The sequence below is a fragment of the Pleuronectes platessa genome, chromosome 17, assembly GCF_947347685.1.
Source record: "Pleuronectes platessa chromosome 17, fPlePla1.1, whole genome shotgun sequence".
NCBI classification, from domain to species: Eukaryota; Metazoa; Chordata; class Actinopteri; order Pleuronectiformes; family Pleuronectidae; genus Pleuronectes; species Pleuronectes platessa.
In genome coordinates, this window is record NC_070642.1 from 22,509,305 (window position 1) to 22,533,924 (window position 24,620).

At 47.9% G+C, this 24,620-nt stretch overlaps 1 protein-coding gene across 1 annotated transcript in view; it reads right to left on the reverse strand.

Moving 5' to 3' along the window:
• Positions 1-1,782: 1,782 nt before the first annotated feature.
• The window catches only part of col12a1b (collagen, type XII, alpha 1b), a 78,208-nt gene continuing 55,370 nt past the window's right edge, over positions 1,783-24,620 (reverse strand). Inside the window, exons 47-75 of the mRNA XM_053445303.1 lie at positions 23,062-23,191; positions 22,585-22,704; positions 22,367-22,513; positions 22,107-22,223; positions 20,414-20,566; positions 20,255-20,329; positions 19,475-19,614; positions 19,103-19,226; positions 18,857-19,000; positions 18,593-18,757; positions 18,467-18,505; positions 18,234-18,372; positions 17,884-18,026; positions 17,595-17,704; positions 13,588-13,746; positions 13,138-13,215; positions 10,744-10,830; positions 9,520-9,573; positions 9,086-9,181; positions 8,504-8,557; positions 7,332-7,385; positions 7,199-7,252; positions 6,934-7,005; positions 6,820-6,855; positions 6,482-6,548; positions 6,218-6,403; positions 5,922-5,990; positions 4,526-4,696; positions 1,783-2,579 (exon numbers count right to left, since the gene is read on the reverse strand). Of these exons, the coding sequence (XP_053301278.1) occupies positions 2,458-2,579; positions 4,526-4,696; positions 5,922-5,990; positions 6,218-6,403; positions 6,482-6,548; positions 6,820-6,855; positions 6,934-7,005; positions 7,199-7,252; positions 7,332-7,385; positions 8,504-8,557; positions 9,086-9,181; positions 9,520-9,573; positions 10,744-10,830; positions 13,138-13,215; positions 13,588-13,746; positions 17,595-17,704; positions 17,884-18,026; positions 18,234-18,372; positions 18,467-18,505; positions 18,593-18,757; positions 18,857-19,000; positions 19,103-19,226; positions 19,475-19,614; positions 20,255-20,329; positions 20,414-20,566; positions 22,107-22,223; positions 22,367-22,513; positions 22,585-22,704; positions 23,062-23,191 (3,105 nt within the window). The 3' untranslated portion in view covers positions 1,783-2,457. The remainder of the gene's footprint in view (positions 2,580-4,525; positions 4,697-5,921; positions 5,991-6,217; positions 6,404-6,481; positions 6,549-6,819; positions 6,856-6,933; positions 7,006-7,198; positions 7,253-7,331; positions 7,386-8,503; positions 8,558-9,085; positions 9,182-9,519; positions 9,574-10,743; positions 10,831-13,137; positions 13,216-13,587; positions 13,747-17,594; positions 17,705-17,883; positions 18,027-18,233; positions 18,373-18,466; positions 18,506-18,592; positions 18,758-18,856; positions 19,001-19,102; positions 19,227-19,474; positions 19,615-20,254; positions 20,330-20,413; positions 20,567-22,106; positions 22,224-22,366; positions 22,514-22,584; positions 22,705-23,061; positions 23,192-24,620) is intronic.

Sequence of the window (24,620 nt, forward strand, 5' to 3'; positions counted from 1 at the left end):
CGGCTTCGCCCCCGCAGACACACACAGACACACACTCTCATAAATACTGTCCTGGTTTCGGACGCAGCTGCTGCGACACCTCGACCTGCTGCTGACGGACTTTCCATGAGCTCATCTCCTCGGAGTTTATAGATCTGCAGGTCGAGTTTTACTGAATCTACCGGTGACGTACGAACACGGAGCAGAACTCCTCCTCCAGAGCAGAACTCCTCCTCCAGAGCAGAACTCCTCCTCCAGAGCAGCTGAGAGGGAAACTCTGTGAAGAGGCTGTGAGACATCTGTCGGAGAATCAACAGACGTGAGGTGTCAGCGTGTGAACTGGTGTTTCCAGGACCAGTTGGTTCCTAATGACCTTCATTCGTCTGCAGTCACAACATCAGGATTCCATCGGGCTCAGATCTGGTTCTGAATGTGGAACCCGGCTCCTCATCCGGGTCCGATCCGGTCTCAGGAGGTTTCAGATCCTCTGGGCGACTTTCACACACGTTAAACACACAACTGATCATTTCCTCTTTAAAATATCCTGTTCAAACCAACAAGCAGGAAAATCTTCACACTGAAGAAGCTGGGCAGGAAAGTTTGAGCTTTATTGGATGACTGAAATAATGAAAATAAATATTAATTTGTGGGTTTTAAATAAAGCTGCTTATCCTCTGATCTGTTTAGTTTGACCTGTTTCCAGTCAAACTCCTGTTCTGTGGAAAAAACCAGAAATGATGCAAACTCAGAAGTTCAGGAATCTTCCAGCCTTTTGATTATGGTCATAACTTTGGTCTCGCTGGAGAGGAAACTGTTTACGTTTTAAAAAACAAAAGTCAGAATTAGTAGAAGAGGCACAAACACTGGAGGGAATCTGAGGCCTTTAATGTGGAGAACACAGAATCTGCAGCCTGAAGTCAGGAGCGGTTCTGTGTCGGATGTAATCACGAGTCTTTGAGCTTTCAAACAATATATCATCTGTCAGGTTTAAGTAAAGATTGAGTTGAGTTTAGACCAAACAAGATGAGGGAGGGACCAGTTTTCCTTTCTTTAAGTTTCTACTGGAGTCAGAGCGTCTCACTGGGTTTGACCCGGAGAACCAGTGAAGAGACAGTTCCCATGTGACGTCCTCTCATTCTCCCTCTGATCATCTGGGACCTGGTCCTGGTCCTCGTGGGCTCGTGGCTTCACATGAGCTCCAGTGGAGTGCAGAGGCTCTCCGGCCGGTGATGAGGTGTTTCCATGCTCTGGTGTTTACAGCTCCATTAAACTTTATGTTTGCGGCGATGATTCAGAGGGAAAGTATCTGAGGAGAAAATAGCCGTGAGCGAATCGGCCCGAGGAAGTTTCTCTAATCCTCGACAGCTCCTGGACTCGGGGTCATTTCCAAAATGTGAGTGTTCAGAGAAGAGGAGGAGAAAAAGCACTTTGAGAAACTTTCCCCTGTTTCCTGACCGTCGTGGATAAACTCGACTTCCAAGTTTCCACCGCAGGTCCCCCCCCCCCCTCGCTGGCTTGTTTCTGGAAAGAGCAGCTAATCAAGAAACCCATAAACCTTAATTTAACCATGTCTGTGCCCTTTGACCCTTCATCACATTACAGAGTTACAGTCCCTCTGAGGTTTGCCCTCATGGTGCCGCTCTATGGAAGTACTGGCCAGAGTTTCCAAGTGTCCCAGAGGCGTCTTATGGTTCCCCAGGGTATTCCTCCCATAACTAGATCTCTCAAATATTAAAAACTATTAGTTCTAGTTCTACAAAGTTCTCCTGTTGCAACAAAAACGACTCAAAAACCACACGGATGTAAATTTTCAGTAGTTTTATTGAAAAATGCCTCTTCTGTTTTCAGAAATAAATAAGAAAATAAGGCTGTGGAATTCACAATCTGCAGTTTCAACATTTCCAAAGTCTCACTCGCAGGTTTGAACTGATTCGATACTGAGAAAATGACAAGAATGAGAACAACTATATTCTGGTTAAAACAAAAATGAAATAAAAAAACATATTTAATATACACCACAGACATGCAATCCCACCTTCGGTACAATTCGCTGTGACGGAATAAAAGAAAACTGATAAATATTAAGTCTAGAGATACAAAATGAAAGCTGTGTTTAACTGACATCATGAAACCAAACCTCCTGGGTGACACTGGGTGACAGGATTATATTGAACAGACTCGATGAACGTGACAGAAAACATTTCTTACTTCAACTCGACCACTTCAGACAAACTCGATGCAAATATGTTACAAGCCAAAGACACAAGAGGAACAGGAGCGCTCACAGGTTTTCTTTTGCCTCAAACTTCCTCCGCTCAAACCTTCACCTGCCACAAGAATATTCACATACATTTGAAGGCACTTGTGTGTTTTTCCACTGAAGTCGAGGGTTCGAACCCCGTGAGTGTGTGTGTGTGTGTGTGTGTGTGTGTGTGGTGTGCACGGCTGCAGAAGCCAGACGGCAGAAGGAGGCGTGTCTTATGATGTGAGGCTGGCCGAGGCTTTTCTTGACAGCGACCTCTTTCGACGGCGTCTAAAGGACTCGTCCTCCTCCTCGGGGACCGGGACTACTCGGGGGTCGGAGTCGGGGGGGAATTGGCCTGCTCGGAGATAGTGTTTGTTTTGGTTCAGCACAACTTGTTTCTCCTCACTCTTTCTCAACATGCACAAGAAGAAGTGGTTGAAAGGATTTTTTTTTGCCGGACTGAGGCTGCACTGACAGGTGGTCAACAGCAGGGGGCGTGTCCACAGTGTCACACAGTAAAAACGTAACCTCGGGATTTATCTGCTGAAGCTACGTAAGCTACGAGCTAACAAAGCTAACAGCGTTCTCACAACGACTAACCTCAAAATTATAAAGTTTAATTAAAAGTTGGTTAGAAAAGTGCTTGTTCCAATCATTTCACTTTTCTTATATTAAACTATTCAAGTTTTAATTTTACTCTTTAACGTCAAACAAACTGAGTTTTTAAGAATAATTTAAATATTTCAGATTCTGTTCCCTCTTGACCTTGAGCCACTCAGGAGCTTCTGATCACATCACATGATCTTCATCAGCAGATGTGATGAAGATCGTGTGATGGTTCCCCCCCCCCCCCCACCACTGTGGACACACCCCTGGTCCTGTTTCAGTGCTGGACTCTAATAGGTCTCATACAGTCGTGTTGCTCTGGAGAGAGACGCTTTGGGATCTTTGTTAGTCATGAAGCACAGACACAGCTCGGGGGGAGAAGATGAAACCAGGAGGATCTGGATCTGTGGCTGGTTCGGTGCATGAAGAGGAACCTGAACCTCCAGGGCCACATGTGCAGAAGTGATTGAGTTTGACCCGGAGCAGTTTCCAACACATGGAGAAAAGAGGCGACTGGTCGGCGTTCAGCAAGCAGCAGGTTGTGGTTTGCAAGGCACAAGCTTTAAAAGAACAGATCTGGAAACGGACTTGATTCAAACATCATTTACAAAGCTCACATTAGTTTATTTACACGGCACCTGGAGAGAAATGCTGTTAACAGGGCTGCTGCTGCTGCTGCTGCTGCTGAGGATGCAGATGTTTCTCTGTTAAAAATCCACCTTTGTTAGTATTTGTGTGGTTGTTTGTTGCTGTTGTCGTTTCATGCTCCTCCTCTGAACACAAGGTTCCTTTGTTTGGTCTCCGAGGTTCAAACAGGTCGGTGTCATCACCGCTTCTGCTGCCGCCGCCGCCGCTGCTGCTGTTTGTCTAGTGGCTGTGAGTCGATGTTAGTACCGGTTCCCTCTTTGTTGTTGTGTTGTTTCTCAGCATAGTTTGTTAATGTTTTTTTTCCGTTGGCCGTTATCCCTTAAAACAGCTCTAGAGCGAGCAAGCGAGCGTTCAGTTACAGGACGTTTTGAGTTTTGGGGTTTTTCAGGAAGTCAGCGAAAGCAGCACAGGTGAGAAAGTTTACTATGCTGAACCTGAAACAGGCCAGAGGATGGAGGGTCAGGTCAAAGCAGCAATCAGAGAATCACACACTTCTACGTTTCTCTGTCATGATTAGTCTTCTAGCTTCCACACATGCATTTAGTCCTCGTAAAGAAGAACCAGGGAATTCTCCTGCTGAGCGTCAGAGCCCGAGTCAGATCAGAAGATCATATACATTATTATAGATATGATTGATATGTCTATGAATTCAGATGTTTGAGAATAATGTAAAAAGTCTTCGACAGAGAATCTGTGCTGATAAAAACACGACTGAACTAAATCCTGAGCTGATTCCTCATCTGCTGCATCGTGACATGAACTCTCTGAATCCAGAGTCGAACACACGAAGCTGGAGACATGTAGAGCGACCGTCCCTCGTCTGCTCTACGACAGGAATCAGTCCAATAAGCTGTGTGTAAAATCCACAAGCTGCTGTTTCTCATCTGACTTCAGGTTGTGACGGAGAACAAGAGAATTCCCCCAAATGTTAAAGATCTGATAGTTTCATCCCAAATTCAACTCCAGCTGAAAACTACATTTACCAGCTACACAGTTTCTCAGAGGACATCTGGACCTAAGTCCTGGTCCGCGGGTCCTGATACGTACCTACGTATCCTTGACCGTTGTAAGGAATACCGACACACTGAGAGGAGTCGCAGTATCCAGAAGGTCCAGGAGGACCCCGGAGTCCAGCGTAGCCTCCACGTCCAGGGGGACCGCGGGGTCCAGTGGAGCCGGCCGGGCCTGGAGACCCTGTCCTGCTTTCTCCTGGTGGACCTGCCGGAGGGTTATTAAGTTATCTATATTAGAACTTCATATAGAAGAACTCAACTTGACTTCATGATATTTAACTGACTAAAAGTTAAACTGAAAAACAAAACAGGATCCAGTAGAACTTGTCTCAGACTTCATACATCTGTTTTTGACTTGAGGGACAAATGGACCCAACAGGACATTATCAGGACATCACGGGCCACATTTTAATTTTATAGAACAAACAACAGAAAACCAAACTGCTCTATTCTTATATTTAACAGTTAACGTTTGTGTAAAGAAACTGGAACTTTTCTCCACGTTTGGCAAATTGTGGACAAAAGATTAAATAATCAAAAGTTTTTATGGAGAAACTTTAATGTGGAAAAATGTTGATTCTGAGAAACTCTGGAGTTTCACAGCGACTGTTCTTCATGTATTTGTTTTTATGATCAGACTTCAGCTTTGAAAAGTTTTTAACGATGGATTTAGTGATGATTTGGAGTTTATTGTTCTCTTGTAAAACTGCCTCAGCGTCCTGGCAGCGCTTCGTGATCTCTGAAGCAAACAGATAATTATGGCTCAGTGTCATCGCTGCGTTTTCCAGCTGGAAACTCGATCTATTGAAAAAAGCTGCAGTAACTGCTGCTGACAGAAGAATAAGAGTGTGGGGGGAGAAGGAAAGAGGCAGGATTTGCTGATCCTGACTCCCCCCCCCCTTCCCCCTCATGTCTAGACGTGGACAAAGCCGACTTGGAAAGTTTCCTGCTGCTGCGTCTCCTGCTCGACGCCGTTTGCATGTGTTGTGAATGAAGCTCGTCTCTGTGACTCACTGCCGTCCACCCCCCGACTCCCGTTTCCACAACTCGACCTTGTTTGCTTTACAAAACACTCGTTTTCCAGCTGCCTGACTGGACGCTGTCGGGTTGAGAGGCTGAAGCCTGGCTGCTGGTCGGCAGCAGGACTAGTGGACGCTGATTGGTGGAGGCGCTGGTGGGATGACATCACGATGCTGAGTCGTGTGATGAGGCTTTTAAACCTGATTCACTCACTACTCACACACAGGAACCCTAACCCACACAGGAACCTCATTGATCCTGATTGGCTTCCTGCTAACGACGTGTTCTTGTGACCGTGAAGAAAGGTCCAGTGAACAGCGTCTCATCGTCTGCATAGAGCGACACTTCTCCAGCGAGCTAACGTTAGCTGCTGCGGGCTAACACACATGGTCACAGAGCGGTAAACGTACCTGGAGGTCCTCTCGATCCTTTCTGTCCGACGGTCGAAAGTCCTCGTTCACCTTTCTCTCCTCCGAGACCTGAAGCAGACAAAGTGAATCAGAGACACGAGGTGTCATCGTCTGTCTCCTGCTGCTCGTTTGTCTTCTCAGGACTTTAGAGAGCAGGAGGAGGACGTAGGGACATCAGAGAAGCTGATCCTCGTTAACGTGTGATGGTGATTTTATAATAAACCTCTCTGGTGATCATCAGAAGCTGAGGTTTGTTTTGAGACCTCCTGCTGTGTGGCTGATCCACCGGCTCTCACCTCTCTCCCCCTGCTGTCCGGGCTGACCGGGACTCCCGGGGAAGCCGTTCCTTCCTGCGGTGCCCGGCTCTCCGCGGGGCCCCTGCCTGCCGGATGGTCCGGGGGGCCCTGCTGGTCCGGGGCTGTTACTGCGCTGCTGGCCGTTGGGGATCTGGTTCAGTAACGTGTTGACTCGAGACATTTGTGCTGCGGAGGAGAAGGAAAACTTCAGAGTCTCCGTCCAGAGCCTTTTACTAATGGAGTGAATCTAAATGAAGCACTTACAGTTGACGAGCTGCTCACACACTTGTCTGGCGATGGACCTCATCATGTTCTGAGGAGCGAAGTCGCCCTGAGCACAGAGAGGGAGGAGTTTCATTTCTCTGCCTCTTCCTGACATGTTGTCTTCATTTTAAGTTTAGAACTTCATTTCTCACTGGAGCTCAATCTGATGTCGTTAAGATTTACTTCAGTCATTTGTATGTACATAAAGTATAATGACAAAAGTATTATCTTAACAGAATAAACACTGAGACCATAAAAGCTTCCTTTTCAATGACCTCACTTCAGATTTAAAGTTGTTATTTGAGGTTTTTAAAATGTTTGAAATCAGATGGACTCACTCTCTCTCCTCTGTCTCCTTTGGGGCCGAGGGAGCCCTGAAAACACAGAACAGGTTAGAACATGAAACTGTGTCCACACTGGACGGTCGTGCAAAGTGACAGCGAGACACTCACAGGAGGACCAGAGTCTCCGTTCTGTCCCGGTTGTCCTGGGGCTCCTGATGTCCCTGGAGATCCTGGGGGTCCCTGTGAGGACACGGACAGAAAGTGATGAAGATTCAGGAAACAGACGATTCAAAGGTTTTCATGTCAACCAGAGAGAAACAAATGTTCCTCCAGTGAATTAAAGCAAAGTGACTGTGATCATCAACTGTAGTCTGACACCAGCCCGTCCTTGAGCAAGGCACTTAAATGCTCAGCTGGGTGTACTTGTCCTCACCATGGGCCCTGTGGGGCCTCTGGGTCCAGCCGGTCCTTCCTTTCCTTGAGGGCCCTGGAATGAAAAGACCAGGACTTAAACCCTGAGCAGGTCTCAGATCAGAGAGACGTCATGAAAGCGGGTCTGAACTCACCCTGACTCCCGCCGGTCCGATCGGGCCGTGAGACCCTGCAGGACCAGGTGAACCCTGAAAACACACCAATCAAAGAGTGGATAAAAGCTCACCTCTGTCCCCCTGTCTGTCCCCCAGTCTGTCCCCCTGTCTGTCCCCCTGTCTGTCCCCCTGTCTGTCCCCCTGTCTGTCCCCCTGTCTGTCCCCCAGGCGGATCAGTGCCTGTCGAGCCGAGCTCATTTACTCAGAACCCCCCCCCCCCGCTCAGGCGTTTTACTGCCGGCCCTCTCGGCTCTTTGATGCAAACGATTTACAGGGAACTTAATAAATTCCAGATCCATTTTATTGGCCATTATGAAGCCGGGCCTGTAAGTCATTAAGTGCATGTTGCTATGACAGCTGCTCCAACATGGTCACCTGCAGCATCGGGGGGGGAGGGGGGGGGGGTCACTGGAGCAGAGAGCTGATTGGTCACGAGTCGGCTCAGAGGGAGGAGCCTGCAGCCGATCGATCAACTCACATCACTGAGACAGAAGTTCAACATGAAGCTGAAGAGTCTCAGTTCAACATCTTCAGTGTTTGTGATTCTCGGCTCATAAAGAGAACAAATTAACATTCATGATGATAACTGTTGATATATTGTTGGTCATGTCCCCCGGTCGCACCAGCTGCTGTGTCACAGGTTTGATTCCCACTGAGCTTGCATCAGAGCCCCTGAATGTTCCCTCTGGACGAGCAGCTTCTATCGTTCCTCCCGAATCCTCACTCACTTCTAAGTTTGACGACTTCACTGAATCTATTTATATTTCCTTGAATCTTTGAGTTTTTCTCTGAATGATTCTGCACTTTTCATGAAGAATCCATCTCTACCACTTCATAAAAGCTCCTGCAGAGAAGTCGATGAATCAGAGCTGCAGCGGCGCCAACGCTCTCTTTATGAGCGAAGGTGTCTTCCTCGGCCAAAAGTCTCAGGTTGGACGGCAGCTCTCCGTAAATTCCCAGATAAACAACTGACATCAGGGAGGACGGAGCAGCTGCTGGCTCGGCCTCCGCTCAACTTTAATTTACAAGTAATATTCAGAGAAACAAACTCCCTCTTTTCTCTCTGACTCCTCCACAGCTGGAGAAACATCTGCCTCCAGCCACGAGGCTTCAACTCTTCACCATCCCTGATTCCTCTCAGCTGCACTCACCTTCTGTCCAGGTAAACCAGAGTCTCCGTGGTCTCCCTTGGGTCCAGGCCGGCCCTGGAGGGAGGAAACGTTTCAGTTACACATTCACACGATTCTGTTGATGATGATAATTCACACGGGTTATTAAATGTGGTCTAATAGCCGCTGGTGAAGAAGCAGTTCTCCTGAATGGAGATGAAGCTCCTCAGGTTGAATGTCTCATGTGGTGTTTGATCTAAAGGTCAGAGCTGCAGGTCAGTGGACAGATCCTCGCTGCTTCAGGAGAAGAACACAGAGGAATCATGAGACGGATCTTTACTGAGGACAGGACCTGAACTAATGTCCTCAGTGATGTCAGCGTCTTCTGGAACCTAAACCAGGGAACACGTCTGTTTGATTTGGGAACGTTTTCCTTTCCCAGATCCAAACTCAGATTTATCAGCATTTTCAGGTTTCACTTCTTCTTCTGAGTCATGAACCTCAGATTCTCCCCCAGTTTATAAATAAATCACTGAAGAATCTGCTCGACCTGTGTGGCTCACAGTGTGTGTGTGTGTGTGTGTGTGTGTGTGTGTGTGTGTGTCAGTGTGTTTATGGACTCACAGCCTCTCCTGGAATCGACATCCCGCTGGGTCCTTGAGGGCCGGGTAGACCCATGGGCCCCGGTGGTCCGTTATCCCCCCGCGGGCCGAGCGGCCCCTGACAAACAGGGAAGATAAGAAACGTTAAACCAGAGGAGCTTGCTGCTGACGTCTCTCGTCAGAGTTCAGGTATGCTACGGTTGTAATCTGTGGAAAAGAGCGACAGGAGACGAGGAATGCTGAGCGGCATCGAACAGAACCCCCCCCTCCTTCATATCAGAGGGAAAAACACTCGTTGGATAAGTGGAATCAGATGTTCTCACTCGCTTCAAAGCTCTCGTACTTTAAACAATCTTTTGTTTTCACGGAGGGCAGATAACTCAGGAGTCTGATCCTCATTCTGTGTTTCTCCTCTAGGACGTTAAAGAGAGAAGACGGAGTTTTAAAGATACTCACAGCAGAACCTGCTTCTCCTCTTTCCCCTCGGGGACCTTTGCTTCCAGGGGCACCCTGAGGAGGAGGAAGAGGAGGAAGAGGAGCAATCATCACATTATCACCACAGACACAAGAGCAAAGAACAAAGCTGAGCAGCTCTCCACCTTCACTGGAAAATATCTTCTTTAAAAACCCAGAAAACCTGCTTCATTTTATTTAATAACTTCCAATGTGAAGATAAGTAAAAAATCCAGTGTTTAAAACATCAGTTAATAAACTTCTCAGCAACTTGGGAAATGAAGTGTTTGGAAGGAAAGAGGAAAAGTCTTCAATTAATTCCACTGTGTCGCTTGAACTTCATATGTTTTAATGATAAATCAACTTCCTCAGGTGATTTTTTTTTTTCGGGGAAATTCAAAGAGCATATAAATATTAAATAAAATGTTGTGTGTTGCATTATTATGTATTTTGTGTCATTCACCAGTGAAAGATGTATTTGGTTTGATGTCTGAATTATTGGACAATAAAGGTTTGAATGTTTGGTCTAGAACAACATGTTTCTAGTGATTCTTCTTGATTTGCTGACCAATAAAAAAATAGAAATTAGATCAGTGAGGGTGAATGTTTGTCCTTCAGACTCAGAACCTGCAGCAGCGTTTACCTTCTCCTCCTCTTAAAACCTTTTATGAGGCGTCGCACAGAAGGTTCTGAGGTTACTGTGCTTCAGGGCACAATATTCTGCCTCGTACAACATACAATATATAAATAACCATAAATAAAGAGAGAGAGCAGCGGAAGTCTGAGCTGTGATATCCCCTCAGAGGTCGCCCTTTCAAAATAAAACCCCTGCATTTAAAGACAGATTTAATTTCTGTGTGTCTTCATCACATCTTCCTCTAGAGAAGTGTGAGTGTTCTGGTCTGATGTGTCACAGCACAGGATTTTGAAAGATCTGTTATATGTGAGGGAAATGGTTCATGGAACTGATCCTGGGACTGATCCTGGGACTGAACATTACCCAGCAACCATCGTGTTTCCTACAAATGAAGCTGGAAAAGTCATTTTCTACGAGACAGAGCTGAGCTGTCAAATCAGTTTGTCTCTGAAATGTAGTGACGGGAAAATAAAAGTGTCCAAGTGGAAACACTCGAGTGTGGAAGCAGCATTTCTCCCTCGACTCCAGGAAATGTTATGTCTCACTTCTGTTAATAACACGTAACAGAAACAGGCTGAGTTGGTTCTTACCATCGGACCCTGAGGCCCCGGGGGCCCGGAGCCCTCGGAGGTGCAGGTACAGGAGTTAGGAAGAGCCGGACACTTCAGCTCGTCCCTCTGGAAAACAAACAGGTCAGCGTCAACCACACCGGAGACATGAAGAGGTCAGATCCCAGCTGAATGGGATTAAACATCTGAGTCACATTCCTCAGCAGCAGAGGATTCAAACTGAAACATCAACAGTCACAGAGACGTAAAGGAAACGTCCTGACCACGTGTCCAGAGCGGTCCCTGAACGCCTCATGAGATATCTCCCAGAGTTCCATGTCACTGCAGAGGTTAGAAACATCTCGTACCGGTGGTGCAGTGGTTATCACTGCCGTGTCACAATGAGACTGATCATGGTTTGAACCCTGGTGTCTGTGTGCATGTTCTTCCTGAGCCGGCGTCGGCCCTCATCACCAGAAGATCTGGAACCTCCTCGTGTTTCCAAGTGGACGTCTTCATCTTCTACGTGTCCGGCTCCTCTTCTTCATCCTGAGATGTTTGAGATCTTCCAGTTTCACGTGCGTCACGTGTTAGAAACCTCGTCAACACGTCCACTCGCTCACTGGGAGCTTCAGACATATAGAGCAGCCTCTTCTAACAGGAGGAGCTTCTCAGGTCTGAGAGGTTCACAGTGGAAACACTCCGTCATGGTGCTGGAGACTCATTCCACTCATTATATGTATCATATTTTAAAAACACCATATGGACACGTTAACGAGGTTAAAAGTTAGATTTTCGTTGCAGGAGGTTTTTAAATCAAATTGGTTCTGAGGACTTTTCCGTTCCTGTGAGGACGTCAGCCTCCTGCTCTCTTTCCACTGGTCCCTGCTGATCGCCTGCATTTGGACCATTTCACAGAATGTTGTAAGAACCAGTCCAATCAGGCAGCGGTCCCTGCTCTGCAGCAAATTGAGATAATAATCCAGAGTTGAATCCTTTTCAGAGGGTTTTGGTGTTTGAGTGGAGACGTGCTGAGACAAAGCTCTGCTTGTTGCAGCGTCTCTGGAGATCTCAGCCGGGCCTGAGGAGAGAAGCCTTCAGGTTGAGAGAGTCCAGAGTCCGAACGCTGAGCAGCCGGCCGAGCTGCTGAACAAATGTGTTACAGCTTGTGTGTGTCTGAGTGTGTGTGTGTGTGTGTGGAGGACAAAGAAAGAAGGGGACTTCTCCTACTATAGAGACGTCTGTAAAGAAGACATTCATGTGTCTACGCTCTTGCTGTCTGCAGATTTATAGCCGAGCATTGAGTCCTTCTCCTCCCATGCTGCAGAACATCCGTGTCCACATCTGTTTCTGTTTCCTGCTGTGCATTGCACAGGGACTTTATCTGATTCCATTTGGAGCTCGTGTTCTGCAGAGTCACTCCCACATGTGAGCGAGGAAGTTAGAACATGACAAACGGACGAGTTCAGAAAATAAGAAAAAAGGTCGTGAGAAAATGAGGGTTAGGGTTAGAAGCATAAATCTAGAGCTGTTTACAAACATGACATATCCTGTTGTTAGTGTTTGTGGAGCAGCAGCAGGTTGTTGGGTCTGACTCATTCAAACAGGAACATGTGGGAACATCCAGGCGAGGGGCGGAGCCTGTAGAGCAGCAGGGGCGGAGCCTGTAGAGCAGCAGGAGGCCGGACATGACGTATGAACTCTGCTCTGGAAAGATCAGTGTTGTTGTTTACAGCTCCTCCACACCGGGGTTGGCCCTCATCACCAGAAGATCTGGAATCTCCTCGTGTTTCCAAGTGGACGTCTTCGTCTTCTACGTGTCCGGCTCCTCTTCTTCATCCTGAGATGTTTGTGTTCTTCCAGTTTCACGTCACGTGTTAGAAACCTCGTCCACACGTCCACTCGCTCTCTGGGAAGCTTCCACACATTGTCCTGCTGGTTCCTCACATGGACAGTTTACTAGGAGGCTGCAGGAGAAGATCCAGCAAAGTTCCAGAGACACTGACGTCAGGATTCAAACAGCTGATGCTGCTTCATGAGAGCTCTGATGGACGTCTTGTATAATCTCTGTTCAGCCGGCTCATGTACAATAACATGTTTATTTCTCTCTCCGTGTCTTTTGTGAATGCTGAGCTCTTATATTAGTATAACAAAAACAAAAAACGCACAATCTGCATGAATGTGTGTTTCAAGATAAACACACTCGTCTGCTATTTACTCTCAAGAGGCCGTAAACACCAGTGTCTCCGAAACCAAATCCTGATCCGTCCCTGTGTCTGGAGACGTTCTCTGCTCTCATAAAAAAAAACAGCTGGTCTGTTTTCTGTGAGGAAAATCCATCAGCACACACACAAAGAGGAACTACAGACATACAACAAACAACAACACACTGGTGGAGTTCATATCAGTCCAGTTCAAGTGGTCAGCTTCTCTCACCATGGACGGGAGGTCACAGCATCTGTCCCGGCTGGTCCAGGCCAAGCTGCAGACGATATCAAACATCTGGAGCTGGAACTGTGGAACGGAAACACAAAGCAGAACGTGGGAGATTACTACATGTCTGTGAACCCCCCCCCCCCCCCCCCCACGGCTCCCTGAGGACAAGAAGGGACTTCCCATCAGCCCCGAGGGGAGAGAGGTGTTTCATATCCCTATATTAAATCTACACTTTATTAAAAAGGATATTGATCCCTTCCTGCTGTGATGAATTTGATTTGAAGTGTTTCTATAAATGAAGTTGGTCTACAGCTGGTGTCGAAGTCTGATTTCTTTTCATCACATTACTGATGCTGTGGTAGCTGCAGTGAAACGCTGACATGGAGTCAAACACATGTAAAGTCCTCGCTCCTCCTCGGTGGGATCTGTCTCTCTGCAGGATCCACTCACAGTTGCAGATTGTCCCTTGGAGCCGGCGGACTTGGACATCTTGCCCAGGACCTGGTAGCCGTCGCTGGACGTGTTCCCAGCCGCCTTGATCTCCTTCTCAGCCACCTCTTGGCAGTCCACGTTGAGTTTGACGCTGGTGGAGGAAACCAGGAGATGGAGCTTCAGAGGGAGAGAGAGAGAGAGAGAGAGAGAGAGAGAGGAAGGAAAAGAAGGAAGAGCAGATATTATTGGCACGTTCTTTGTTCCACGACCAAGTCTTGTGTCTGGTTTTTATCCCGATGGCCTGCAAATTATTAGATTATGCAGAGTCTGGCGGTGGAGCCCTAGCGGGGGAGGGGGGGGGGGCTCCATCGTCTCTGCTGTAGTTCGGTTTATTGACCTCTGGAATGTTAGAGAGCTCCCACAGAGGAAAACCAGTGCTCCTCTAATTTCCATTCATTCAGAAAGAAGAAACTAGATCACGGCTGAATCACGGCTGCACGGAGATCGAGTTCTGACCAGAGGACGAACATGATCACATGATCACATGATCACTTCCTGCTGGTGTTAAAGTTCAAACTAGTGTTTAAAACAGCTTTTGTGTTTCTTGTTTGTATAAATCGTAAAACCTTAAAGCCGAAGTACGAACCCACCATTTTGCTCGTTTTAGCAGATGTGAGTCGCTCTTGTCTGACTCCTGTGACTAAAGTATTAAAATGATGCTGTTGTATCAGCGGTAGTTTTACAGAACGATTCACTGTGAAATGTTCGATGCCCGAGCTGTGTAACAACGGATGTTCACACAGTCTCCAGACTCCAGCAGCTGGAACGTTGTCTTTGTTCCTTTCAGCCACAAAGATCCTTCTTTGGTGGTGAATGAGAACAGAGCAGCGGAGGAATCATCTCCTCACTCAGATCCTCCTCATGATGTCATTCTGTGGTCGAGCCCCGGGCCCCTCTGAGACCCAGCGGCCGGTGGGAGACGTTCCAGCTGAACGGAGGGAAAACATTTCTTTAGTAGAAGCCACGAGGAGGAGGAGGCGGCAGCTCGCTGCCTGCGGCCGGCCGGCGTCTGTGGAACTGCAGGAGCACGTTCAACAGACCACAGAGACACACACGTCCAAGAACCTCTGTGTTTCCACCGACACTCTGGATTTCAGACAGGCCGTCGTCTGATGCTCTGCAGCTTTTATGAAGTCAGCAGGTTCTGTCAGAGCCTCAGAGGGTCGAGTCCCATCCGAGGACACTGCAGCTCTCAGGATGTTGACTTTAGGAGCCAGAAGTAACATCAGCATGATGGACGAGAAGCTGCCGATATAGAAATGATATGTTTGAATATGATCCAAAGTGTTTCACTCAGACTCGACTTCCAGAGGAACCTGGTTCACTGTGGAGAAGATCAGCTGTTCTCTCTTGAGGAGAGAAAGTAAATTCATTCTCTCCTCAAGATCTTCCTCCAGATCAGGGAAAGGTTTTAATCTTCACTCAGAATTCTGGTTTTATCAAATATAACATATATTAATAAAATGTTTAAAACCAGTGTGAATCTTCAAACACTTATACTGAGGTTGTTTAACAAGTCTGGTGATATTCAACATTTTACATTTCACCGGGTTCATGCTCCACTGACTTCTCTCTCTTCTGAGATGAAGACGTGAACTGTCTCTACCAAGTGAAACTGAGACTCATCGTCTCTCTGGCCTCGGTCTGATCCCGAGGGTCGTTTATCAGATTTATCTTAGTGATTATTTATCCATCTGATGTTCTGTGAATGTGTTTCTCAGTGATTGGTAACACAGAGCTCTCAGAGAGGATCTTCACTCGCTCACGTAATCCCTGTTCAGTCCCGTCGGGCCACAGAGACGCTCCCACACCAGGTGTCCACGTCAGAGAGGAGCTGTGTGGTGAAGCTCCGCGAGGGGAAAGAGGATTAGAGGACTCAGACGTGATGAAGCTCACGTCTCCCGGATCTGGCACGTTACAGAGACATCAGCTCACAGGGAAGCTGACTTTATAAATCATGGTTGTTTCTGCAAAGCTCAACATGTCCCAGTGAGCTGTGAGGTCTGGCCGATCTTTAAACTGACGTTAATTCAAATCTTTGTCCACGACATCATCCAGCAGTGAATCTATATTTATCCTTCAGTGGCTTGTCTGTGACTGTGAAAGAAAAACCTCCAGAGTTCACACGTCACAGGTTTTAACCCACTGATGTGCATGTGGCCAGGCTGCCGCAGTGCTCTTGAGCAACAAACTGGGGTTTTACTGCCAACCCTGATGGAGGGAGGAGGAAGAATTTCACCCTGAGGGAAACATTTTCCATCACTCTCTCTTTCTCTGTGAAGGTCGAATCATTTATCACATCTGTCTTTTACAAACTCCAGCAACAAGAATGTGAAGTTTGGCCGGACTCTGTGAATCTGACTCCAGATCTGGATTCAACCAGAAGTTGTTTATGTTCCGTCTGAAGATGAACCTGAAATTACAGCTTCTGTGTTTGTGCCAGTGGGAGGAAAGAGATAACTTGATGAAAGACCAGGGGAGGAGGAGAACCTGCCCAGAGGAGTGTGATGATCAGAGAGTCGCTCTGCTGTCAGTACAAACTGCTCCTAGAGCAACGCCTCCCTGCAGCAGACGCAGTGCACAGGGGCATGCTGGGAGGTAAAACCACAAGAACTCCCCTGTGGTGGGCTACTAGGGGGGGGGGGGGGGGGGTGGAGGTGAGGGAACCTCCTCCCTGCTGCCGCTGCTATGATGTCATCGTATTTTCCAGGCGAGCGTCCAGCAGGGACCACCGAGCGCCCCCCCCCCCCCTCAGAGGAGCTCACGGATCGGTTGCAGTGTTTGTGCACAGCTGTCCACACGACTTCCACTCAGCGTCACGTCCTCGTGGTGCAGTCAGCATCGAACCTCTGACCTCAGCTGCACCGCGCCACATTAACTCTCCCACATCAGGACAAAGATTACTTGTTTTGAGATGCAAGGAAAAGAAAGTTTGAGCTTCTAAAGGTTTTCTTTTGAATCGTGTTTCATGAAAAAGGTTCAATTCCGATGTAACTGTTGCTTTTAGAGTGATAATGGTTCAAGTTGCAGAACATGTTCCACCGTTCCACTTGAAAACAAGTTTCTTCTTCAGCTGATGATCATTCATATAAACCATCATATCATCAACATATTGATGAAATAATAGAAACAACATCACACTCTGACCTCTGGAGGAGGGATTACTGCAGGTCTCTATTATATTACATCAGTTTGATCCAGATGTTTCTAATATAAAGAAAACTGAGTCTAGTGGCCTCCAATATTTTAAGGTTTTATTATTGTGTAATTTGAAAGTCTGTCTGTGAGGTGATGAAGTAATGGTGTGTATCTCTTTGTGTGAAGACAGACTTACTGTCACACAACATTGTGGGTTTCTGTTTCTGTAACTCTGTCACTCAACACGTGACTGAGGAGTCGCTCGTGAACACGATGTTTCAAGTTCTCTCACACTTCACATTTCTAATCCTTGAATCCAGTTCAAGTGGAAACAGGGAGAACGAGTCGAGAGCCGAGCGACAGAATCAGCAGCATCAACCTGCGGCTGGATGTATAAACCAAACCAGCTCCGGTCTCTTGATGGTTTTATAACATCCAGAGGACACAGATGTCCTCCCCATCAATTAGAGGAGTTGAACTGTTCACGTTCCAAAACAAGAATAATAGAACGCAGCCCCGGCGTGCAGAGCCGGAGCCTCGTGTGTTTTACAACCATCTGTTTGTGTGAGCTGACATAACTCCACTGAAACACGTCTGTAGCTGCATGTGAGCAGCTCGGCCTGGAACACACAACACATTTGGAATCTCAGGCATCTTTATGATCCCTGCACGTCCAGCGAGAACAAAGCAAACACAGCCAGAAACTAGGAATGTTAGATAATCCAACCATCAAAGACACATCTGACTTTCTGCTGGACTCTGACACTTCTTCTCTGTATCTTTAGTCTCTAGTCACGATGAGGGACATGGCCTCTGCTCTCGTTTACCTTGTGGAAGCTGCCGTGGAACATCGTCTTCACTTGACTGTTGTCGAACGTGACCTTCTGGATCTCACCGCGCTCGTCTCTGTTGTAGAAGGACACGGTCTGGCTGGAGGCTGAGCACAGAGACAAGAGACATTAAAGGACTTTACTCTTTCTTATTTTAATAACACAACTTTGAGCTTCAAGACGATGAGGCCCAGCTGCTCCACATCCCCTCAGGCACGTCCACACTGTGTCTTCAGGCCACTGGCGTCTTCCCACCTCGCTCACATCAGAGGAGTCGGTCACTTACGGTCGATGGTGACGCCGGTCTCTGGCTGGTGGTCCTTGTTCGACACCTGCCAGATGTCGAAGGCCTCGCTGGGAGAGTCTGGGAGCAGGCGGAACATGAGGATGACAGTGTAGGCGTGGGGGAGTCCCTCAGGGTGGACCTCTCTGTTCAGGAGACAGACACAGACATGTTGGACTGATGGTGAAAGAGGAGGGATCTGATCAAACTCCTCATGGTTCACTGAACATGTAGGAGGAGACATTTTAAAAGACGATAGACACAAAAGGATCTAAACTTGAAACCATCAGATCTGCAGCATCACTGGGAAACCTTCTTATTACAGAATGGGACGTGAACCCATGTGGACTCACGTGGTGGGCTGCGTCAGGAAGGCGTCCTTGTGGAGTCTGTAGGCTGGGTAGCTGTTGAAGGAGCCCGACTCCATTGAAACTCCTTTCACAGATCCGTAGGTCTTCTCCGTCAGGTTGAACGCCTCCAGCATCCTGAAGCCTGGAACACAACACGTCAGGTGATCAAACCTTTCATCGCACAATCACAGGAGGAGATTTAAAAAGCACAGCAGGTCATTTAAGTAATTTCTCACCCGGTGAAGTGAACCCATTCAAGAAGATCAGGGGACAGGCTGTGGAACCAGAATTTAAGAAGATTAAAATGTGTCCACAGAGGCTGAAACATCTCTTTAGGTTCAGTGAAGTTTGTGTGAACTCACAGGACGAAGCCGTTTCACAGATGAAGGTGATCAGGTTTTCTTTGATGGTGTCGAACGCGTCGAAGTCGTCCACGACGAACACGTGTCGGTCGCTGGGTTTGCTGCCGATCTGCTGCAGCTCCACGAAGTCCACATCGGCCACGCCAATGGCAAAGACGCTGTAACCTGAGGAGACATCAGAGATCTTCTAACTCTGTCTCTGTTCATAAGGTTTTACACCAACATGTTTCCCTCAAATGGATCTGGCTCCTCGATGTGCAGTACCTGCGTGCTGCAGCTTGGCGGCGCTCTGCTTCACCTCGTCCTGAGAGCGTCCGTCTGTGATGGCCACCACCACCTTGGGCACGTTCCTCCTCATGCCGTTCTCCAGGGAAAAGGCCTTTTCATAGGTGTGCTTCAGGGCGATTCCTGCTCCACAGAGACACACAGGGAATCAATGAGAAGCTGCTACAGTCCACCAGCAGCAGCAGGTTGTGTGTGTGTGTGTGTGTGTGTGTGTGTGGGTCGAACCTGTCTTTGTGTTTCCTCCTCTGTAGCGGATGTGGTGAATAGACGACATGGTGATGCCTTTGTCTTGGTAAGCGTTCAGCCGGAACTCCGTCTTCGCGCTGTCGCTGAACTGCACAAACGAGACCTGGTGGGAAGTCGCTGACGTTAGTGAGACGTCAGGTTCACAGGGAGCAAGATCTCAGCTATGATCTGTTATCTCCACAGAGGAGAACATCACACGTCTTCAGCACGAGGTCAGAGAGTCAACATCTACACCAGGCTCCTCCTCCCCTGCACGTTTCAGCTCTACTACTGTGTCTTCAACGTGATGTTTTAATTCTGCAGATAAAACTGATCAAAGAGCTTCTGAAGCAAACATTTTAAAATCCAAACCTGCATCCCTGAGGGTCCGACCACATCGAAGGCCCCGATCATGTCGGAGATGAAGTGCCGGACCTTGGTGAAGCTCTCCTCTCCGATGCTCCAGGAGCCGTCGATGAGGAACACCACGTCTGCTTTGGCTCCTTTACAAACTGAGGAGAGAACACGAGGTTATGGTTGTAGAGCGTCCGGCGCCCAGACCCCGGGGGGGGGGGCAACACAAGAAACCAGAAAACTGCATCGTGCTGCTTCATTATTGTTTGTGAGCCTGGAAACATTAAAATCAGCTCAGAACGTGCAACCAAACCAAAGCATCAGGAGAAACGATGCTTTGTGGCTGCGTGTAGTAACTTCATGGTTTCATAAAGAAATTAAAAAAGCATTTGGTCCCCAGAAGAGTGAAGCCCAGCTCTGGTTAATGGATTCCTCTCAGAGGAACACGGATCTGATGGAAAGCTTTGAATAATCTTTGCCTCATGTGACACAGCGTGATTTCTAATCTGCTCCATCCTTCCTTTTGATTTACACAATATGGAAGATTCAGAAATATCATTTTGGCCGTTGTTGGAACATGTGCTGGCTGTTGATTCTCTGCTGGTGAGTCAGACGCAGCAGGAGTCGAATCGGAGTCTGAAGGAAAAGTCTCGTGAGGATCCAGTGAACCACGTCCTTGTGGAACCTGGTGTTCCTCAATGTGGATCTGCAGAGTTCACGTTCAAGTTTCCCTTAACTCAGAAAACTCATTTTGTTTTTCAGCCAGGTTCCGATTGGACGGTGGCGTCACATGCTTACCTGCCCATGCGGGGGGGATGGTGGGCGGAGGTGTGGGGGTTGGTGGGAAAGTTGGAGCTGGAGTCGGCTTCACCACTGCAGAAGAACATCAGAGTCATCATCATGTTTGTGATAAAGACAGAGCAGCAGGTTGTGGATGAGATGCTCTGGATCACTCACGTGTCCTCTCCTTGGCGCTGACCCCCGGCCCCTCCAGGTTCGGAGTCTGGACGAACACGGTTGCTCTGTACAGAGCGTCCGGCGAGAGGCCGTCGAAGCAGTACTGAGGCAGGCCGGCCGGGATGGTGATCTCATGCTGCCCTTTGCTGGAGGCTGCAGAGGAAACACACGTGGTCACTTCACCAGTCGTCACAATGAGGTTTCAAACCAGGACAGAAACACGTTATCATCCTGAATACAGTTATTAATGAATGAAGACGGTCGACATGACCTCTTCAATCTTTTAATCAGTTTTAAAAACCAGCACATTCTGGTAAACCTGATGTTTTGGTAAAGAACCGTGAACCGACACCTTCTGAAACTTCACATGAACGACTGACTGGTCAGTGACCGGAGCCACAGACTGAAACCAGCCTGTCGACCACACCCTGAACATTTCTGTGTTTCTGAATCATCATAAAAGATTAATGGAAGTGATGAAAACTGAGATATTTACTGGTTTCCTGTTCCTCCCGGAGTTTCACACGACTGTTGATCACTAACAGTGACTCAGCGATTACTTCTCCAGGTGTTTACACATCTGGCCTGTGATCTGAGGAAACCTCTGTCGCAGCTTCACAATCATGAAAAATAATAATTTTACACAGAGAGAAACTTTGGAGGACCTGCAGCCTGAGGAACAGTTTCTTGAATCTCAGAACTCTCTGTCAACACGTCGATGGAAGCCGACGTCTGACCCTTCCACTGACGTGTTTACAATCTGCGTGGCTGGGCAGTGATATATTCATAATAAGGTTTCCTATTTACACTGAGCTCCGGTCAGCACAAACAAACAAAGCCTGTTTACTGCAGAGACAGCTGCGTGATGAGGACACGTATCAACCGACGACTTTAAACAAGACGTCTTCGTCATCTTCCTCCGAACGACAGAACCCAGCAGCTCTGCTGACGCAACGCGTTCGGACTGATCTCTGTAACATCAACACAATGGAGGTGACTTCATGTGAACTGTTCCAGGAAACACACACACACACACACACACACACACACACACACACACACAGGCCGATGGGTTCCAGAGCAGTGGCCCTCGTTCATCAGAACATTAGATACACACAGATTTGATGTTGACAGGAAACAATCCCTGAGACGGGATCTGAGATGATTCCTCGTCTTGAGACCCCGGCTCACACCTTCTTCTCTAACCAGCGTTTTAGAATATGATGATAATTATCATATAATAATTAACAGTGGTCGTGTGTCTCACGCTAACAGACCCACATTGGTTCTGGCATCTTGTCTGAATGACGACCACACAGATGTTAAACTATCCCTGCTCGTTTCCTGGGTTTTCCTGTTGTCTGACCGCTAACCCGTGTCCAGGTGTGAGTCTGAACCAGATGGGAGTTTTTAACCACCCGGCAGTTATTGAGGAGAAGGTTATCTTCTCGGACATTTAAGCTCGGTGGTCGGCCGCTTTGCATCCTGTCCAAACCCTGCGTCCTGCTTCGAGTAACGATCCCATGAAGGAGGCCTGGAATCAAACAGGCTCCGAGGGGGGGGGGGGAGTCTAGACGTGACCATGAGCAGCGTGAAGATCTCATCTGGAGAATCACACACGTGCTGGGAGTCTTCACACACATGTGAGCTCAGGACGTGACTGTGATGCAGGGGATCAGGAGCTGAGACTCACGGTCCACAGGGTTGAGTTTGATGCGGTAGGAGGTGGCCGCCCGGTGAGCAGTCCACTTGATGCAGAACTTGTCGTGGTCGGCGTCGAAGGTCTCGATGTTGGTCACGTTCAGGTAAACTGAGGAGGACAGAGATTAATGTTTTCTGAGGTTTACAGGTGAAGCTGGAACTGAAGTGTCCCACAGAGATGTCAGATGATTTGAGGACTAGGTCTCTGAAGGCAGATCCCAGATGAGGGACTCAGTTCATCTCAGTACGTACGTGTGGTTCCCTGTCCAGCGAGCGGACCACTCAGACCGCCGGTGTACTGAGCGATCACCTTCACGTCGTAGCTGGTCCCCGGCTGCAGGTTGTGCAAAGTGTAAGAAGACACGTCGCCCACGAATAGATCCACAAACTGGTTGGTGCCTGTGAACACGACAAAGTTAAATCACTGCAGTTGTAACGAGCAGATAACATCAGGTCCCAGAGTTCCTCACCTTGAGGAGCGTAGATCAGTTTGTAGCCGTGGACCGGAGCTGCCACTGGGTCCCAGGACACCCGGAAGCGGGTGTACCACTCATCTGAGACACGGAGGTTCCTGGGGCTCAGGAGGCCGACTGCCACAGAGAGGACACACGTCAACACAAAGAGTTGGTCTCAGACACAAAACAACACAAACGCCTCTTCAGCAAACTTTCCTGATCCTGGGATTCTGTTGTTTTAGGAGAGAAGTGAGTCTGTGACATTAAATCTGAACTCAAACCACTGATGAATCTTCTCCCTCCTCAGAGTCACGTGTCTCCTTCACATCTCTTCATTAAATCTATTTAATTCATATATAAGACTCTTGTTTAAACGTGGCTCTTTTCTCTCCACACTTTCTCAGTGTCCAGGTTCATCTACTGGATCTAACTTCTCTCTGGATGTCCTGAGTCTCCTCTGGGGTTCAGTCTGACGGGACTCGAGCCCCTCACCTGTACGTCCCGGTCCGGTGAGCGCCCCGCCGGGCCCCTCGGCGTAGATGGCCTCCACGGTGATGTTGTACGGGGTGTCTGGCTGCAGGTTCTGCAGCATGGCGTTGTTTCTGTTTCCAGGAACCACCGTCTGAGGAGGAGCACACCAGAAAGCCATGTTAGACCCTCATGACCCTGTTTACATTCAGAGGTTATCCACAGAAACACAAGCTCCAGAAACATGTTTGACTTCCTGCTCTTCTCCTACACATGCTAATAATCAGCTGGGGGGGGGGGGGGGGCGTCCTCCATGTGTTTCACACACATCCGCTCACTGACAGATCAGATGTTCCACACATCCACATCTCATCGTATCTGAATTATGTTTCTGTGCATGAATCAGTTTATTTGAACCTCCTGACATGTGACCCAATGAAAAGTGAGTGTGGCTGTTCCAGGATCTGTCTTTAATTCTCAGGCTGTTGCCTTCATGGTGCCACCGTGGTTTAGTTTAGTGTTAAACTGGATCTCTAATGTCGACTGGTTTCACCTCGAGATGTTGTGAGTTTACATCAGAGCTCCTGAAGGTTTCAACAAGTTCAACTTCAGAGTTTTAAACCCCGGGAACATGGAGTCATCTCTCAAACACCATCGCTGTTGGTTCCAGCTCACAGATCTAGGATCTGCTGAGCCGAGCCACGTGTCACCGCTTCCTCAACATGAGCCGCGCAGGAAGACACACACACAGACACCACTTGTGTGGTCTGCTTGTGGTTGTTGGGTTCGCTGTGTTTGGGTTGTTGTTGTATCAGCTTGGTGGACACAGATGATTTCAGGGTCTCCTCCATCTTGGCTCACGATGAAAAGCACAACCAACGAGAACCAGTGAGGTGAACTGGTTGTTTCTGGTGGAATCTCCAGGCTGCAGAGCTCCTTCACCACAGGACGTCTCCTCACTCACAGACTGGAACTGGTCCATTCACATGTTTGTTGTCTAACCCAATCTGCACTTGTCAAGATAAAGTGTCTGAAAAGTCAGGAAAGTTGTTTCCGTTCTTTCCGTCAGCAGAATAATCTCTAATGGACAGGAAGGAATTCTTTTTCACAAATTGCACTTCATCTGGATTATCAACTAAAACCTGCAGGTGCTCTCTTTAAAGAAATGATCTGTTATTGGTTCTCAAGTCATTTCCGCTCCGGAGAAATCCTTTCATCACGTCCGTCCCCCCCCCCCCGCTGCCGACAGCTGACTCATGGTGAACAGGTGCTTCGCTAACAAGCGGGGGGGAAGCGCAGCTGGGCCGGCTCCGCCCTCCAACTCGTTATTTAGGACCATTAATAACGTTATTATGGCCCAAACTGCTCTGTTTGTTTAAACTGAGCCTGTAATTATCTCACTGATCGTGGATTTATAACCTGAAGGAGCCAAAGGATCCAGAGACGTGACTTCACTGCATAGTTTGATCTGAACGTCACAGTGAACGCAGATCGCAGAGAGTTTATCTGAGACCTTTATCAAAACAAGGAATAATAAAGAAAACTCTGATTTTTAAAGAATTGAAACCGGTTTAAATAGTTCA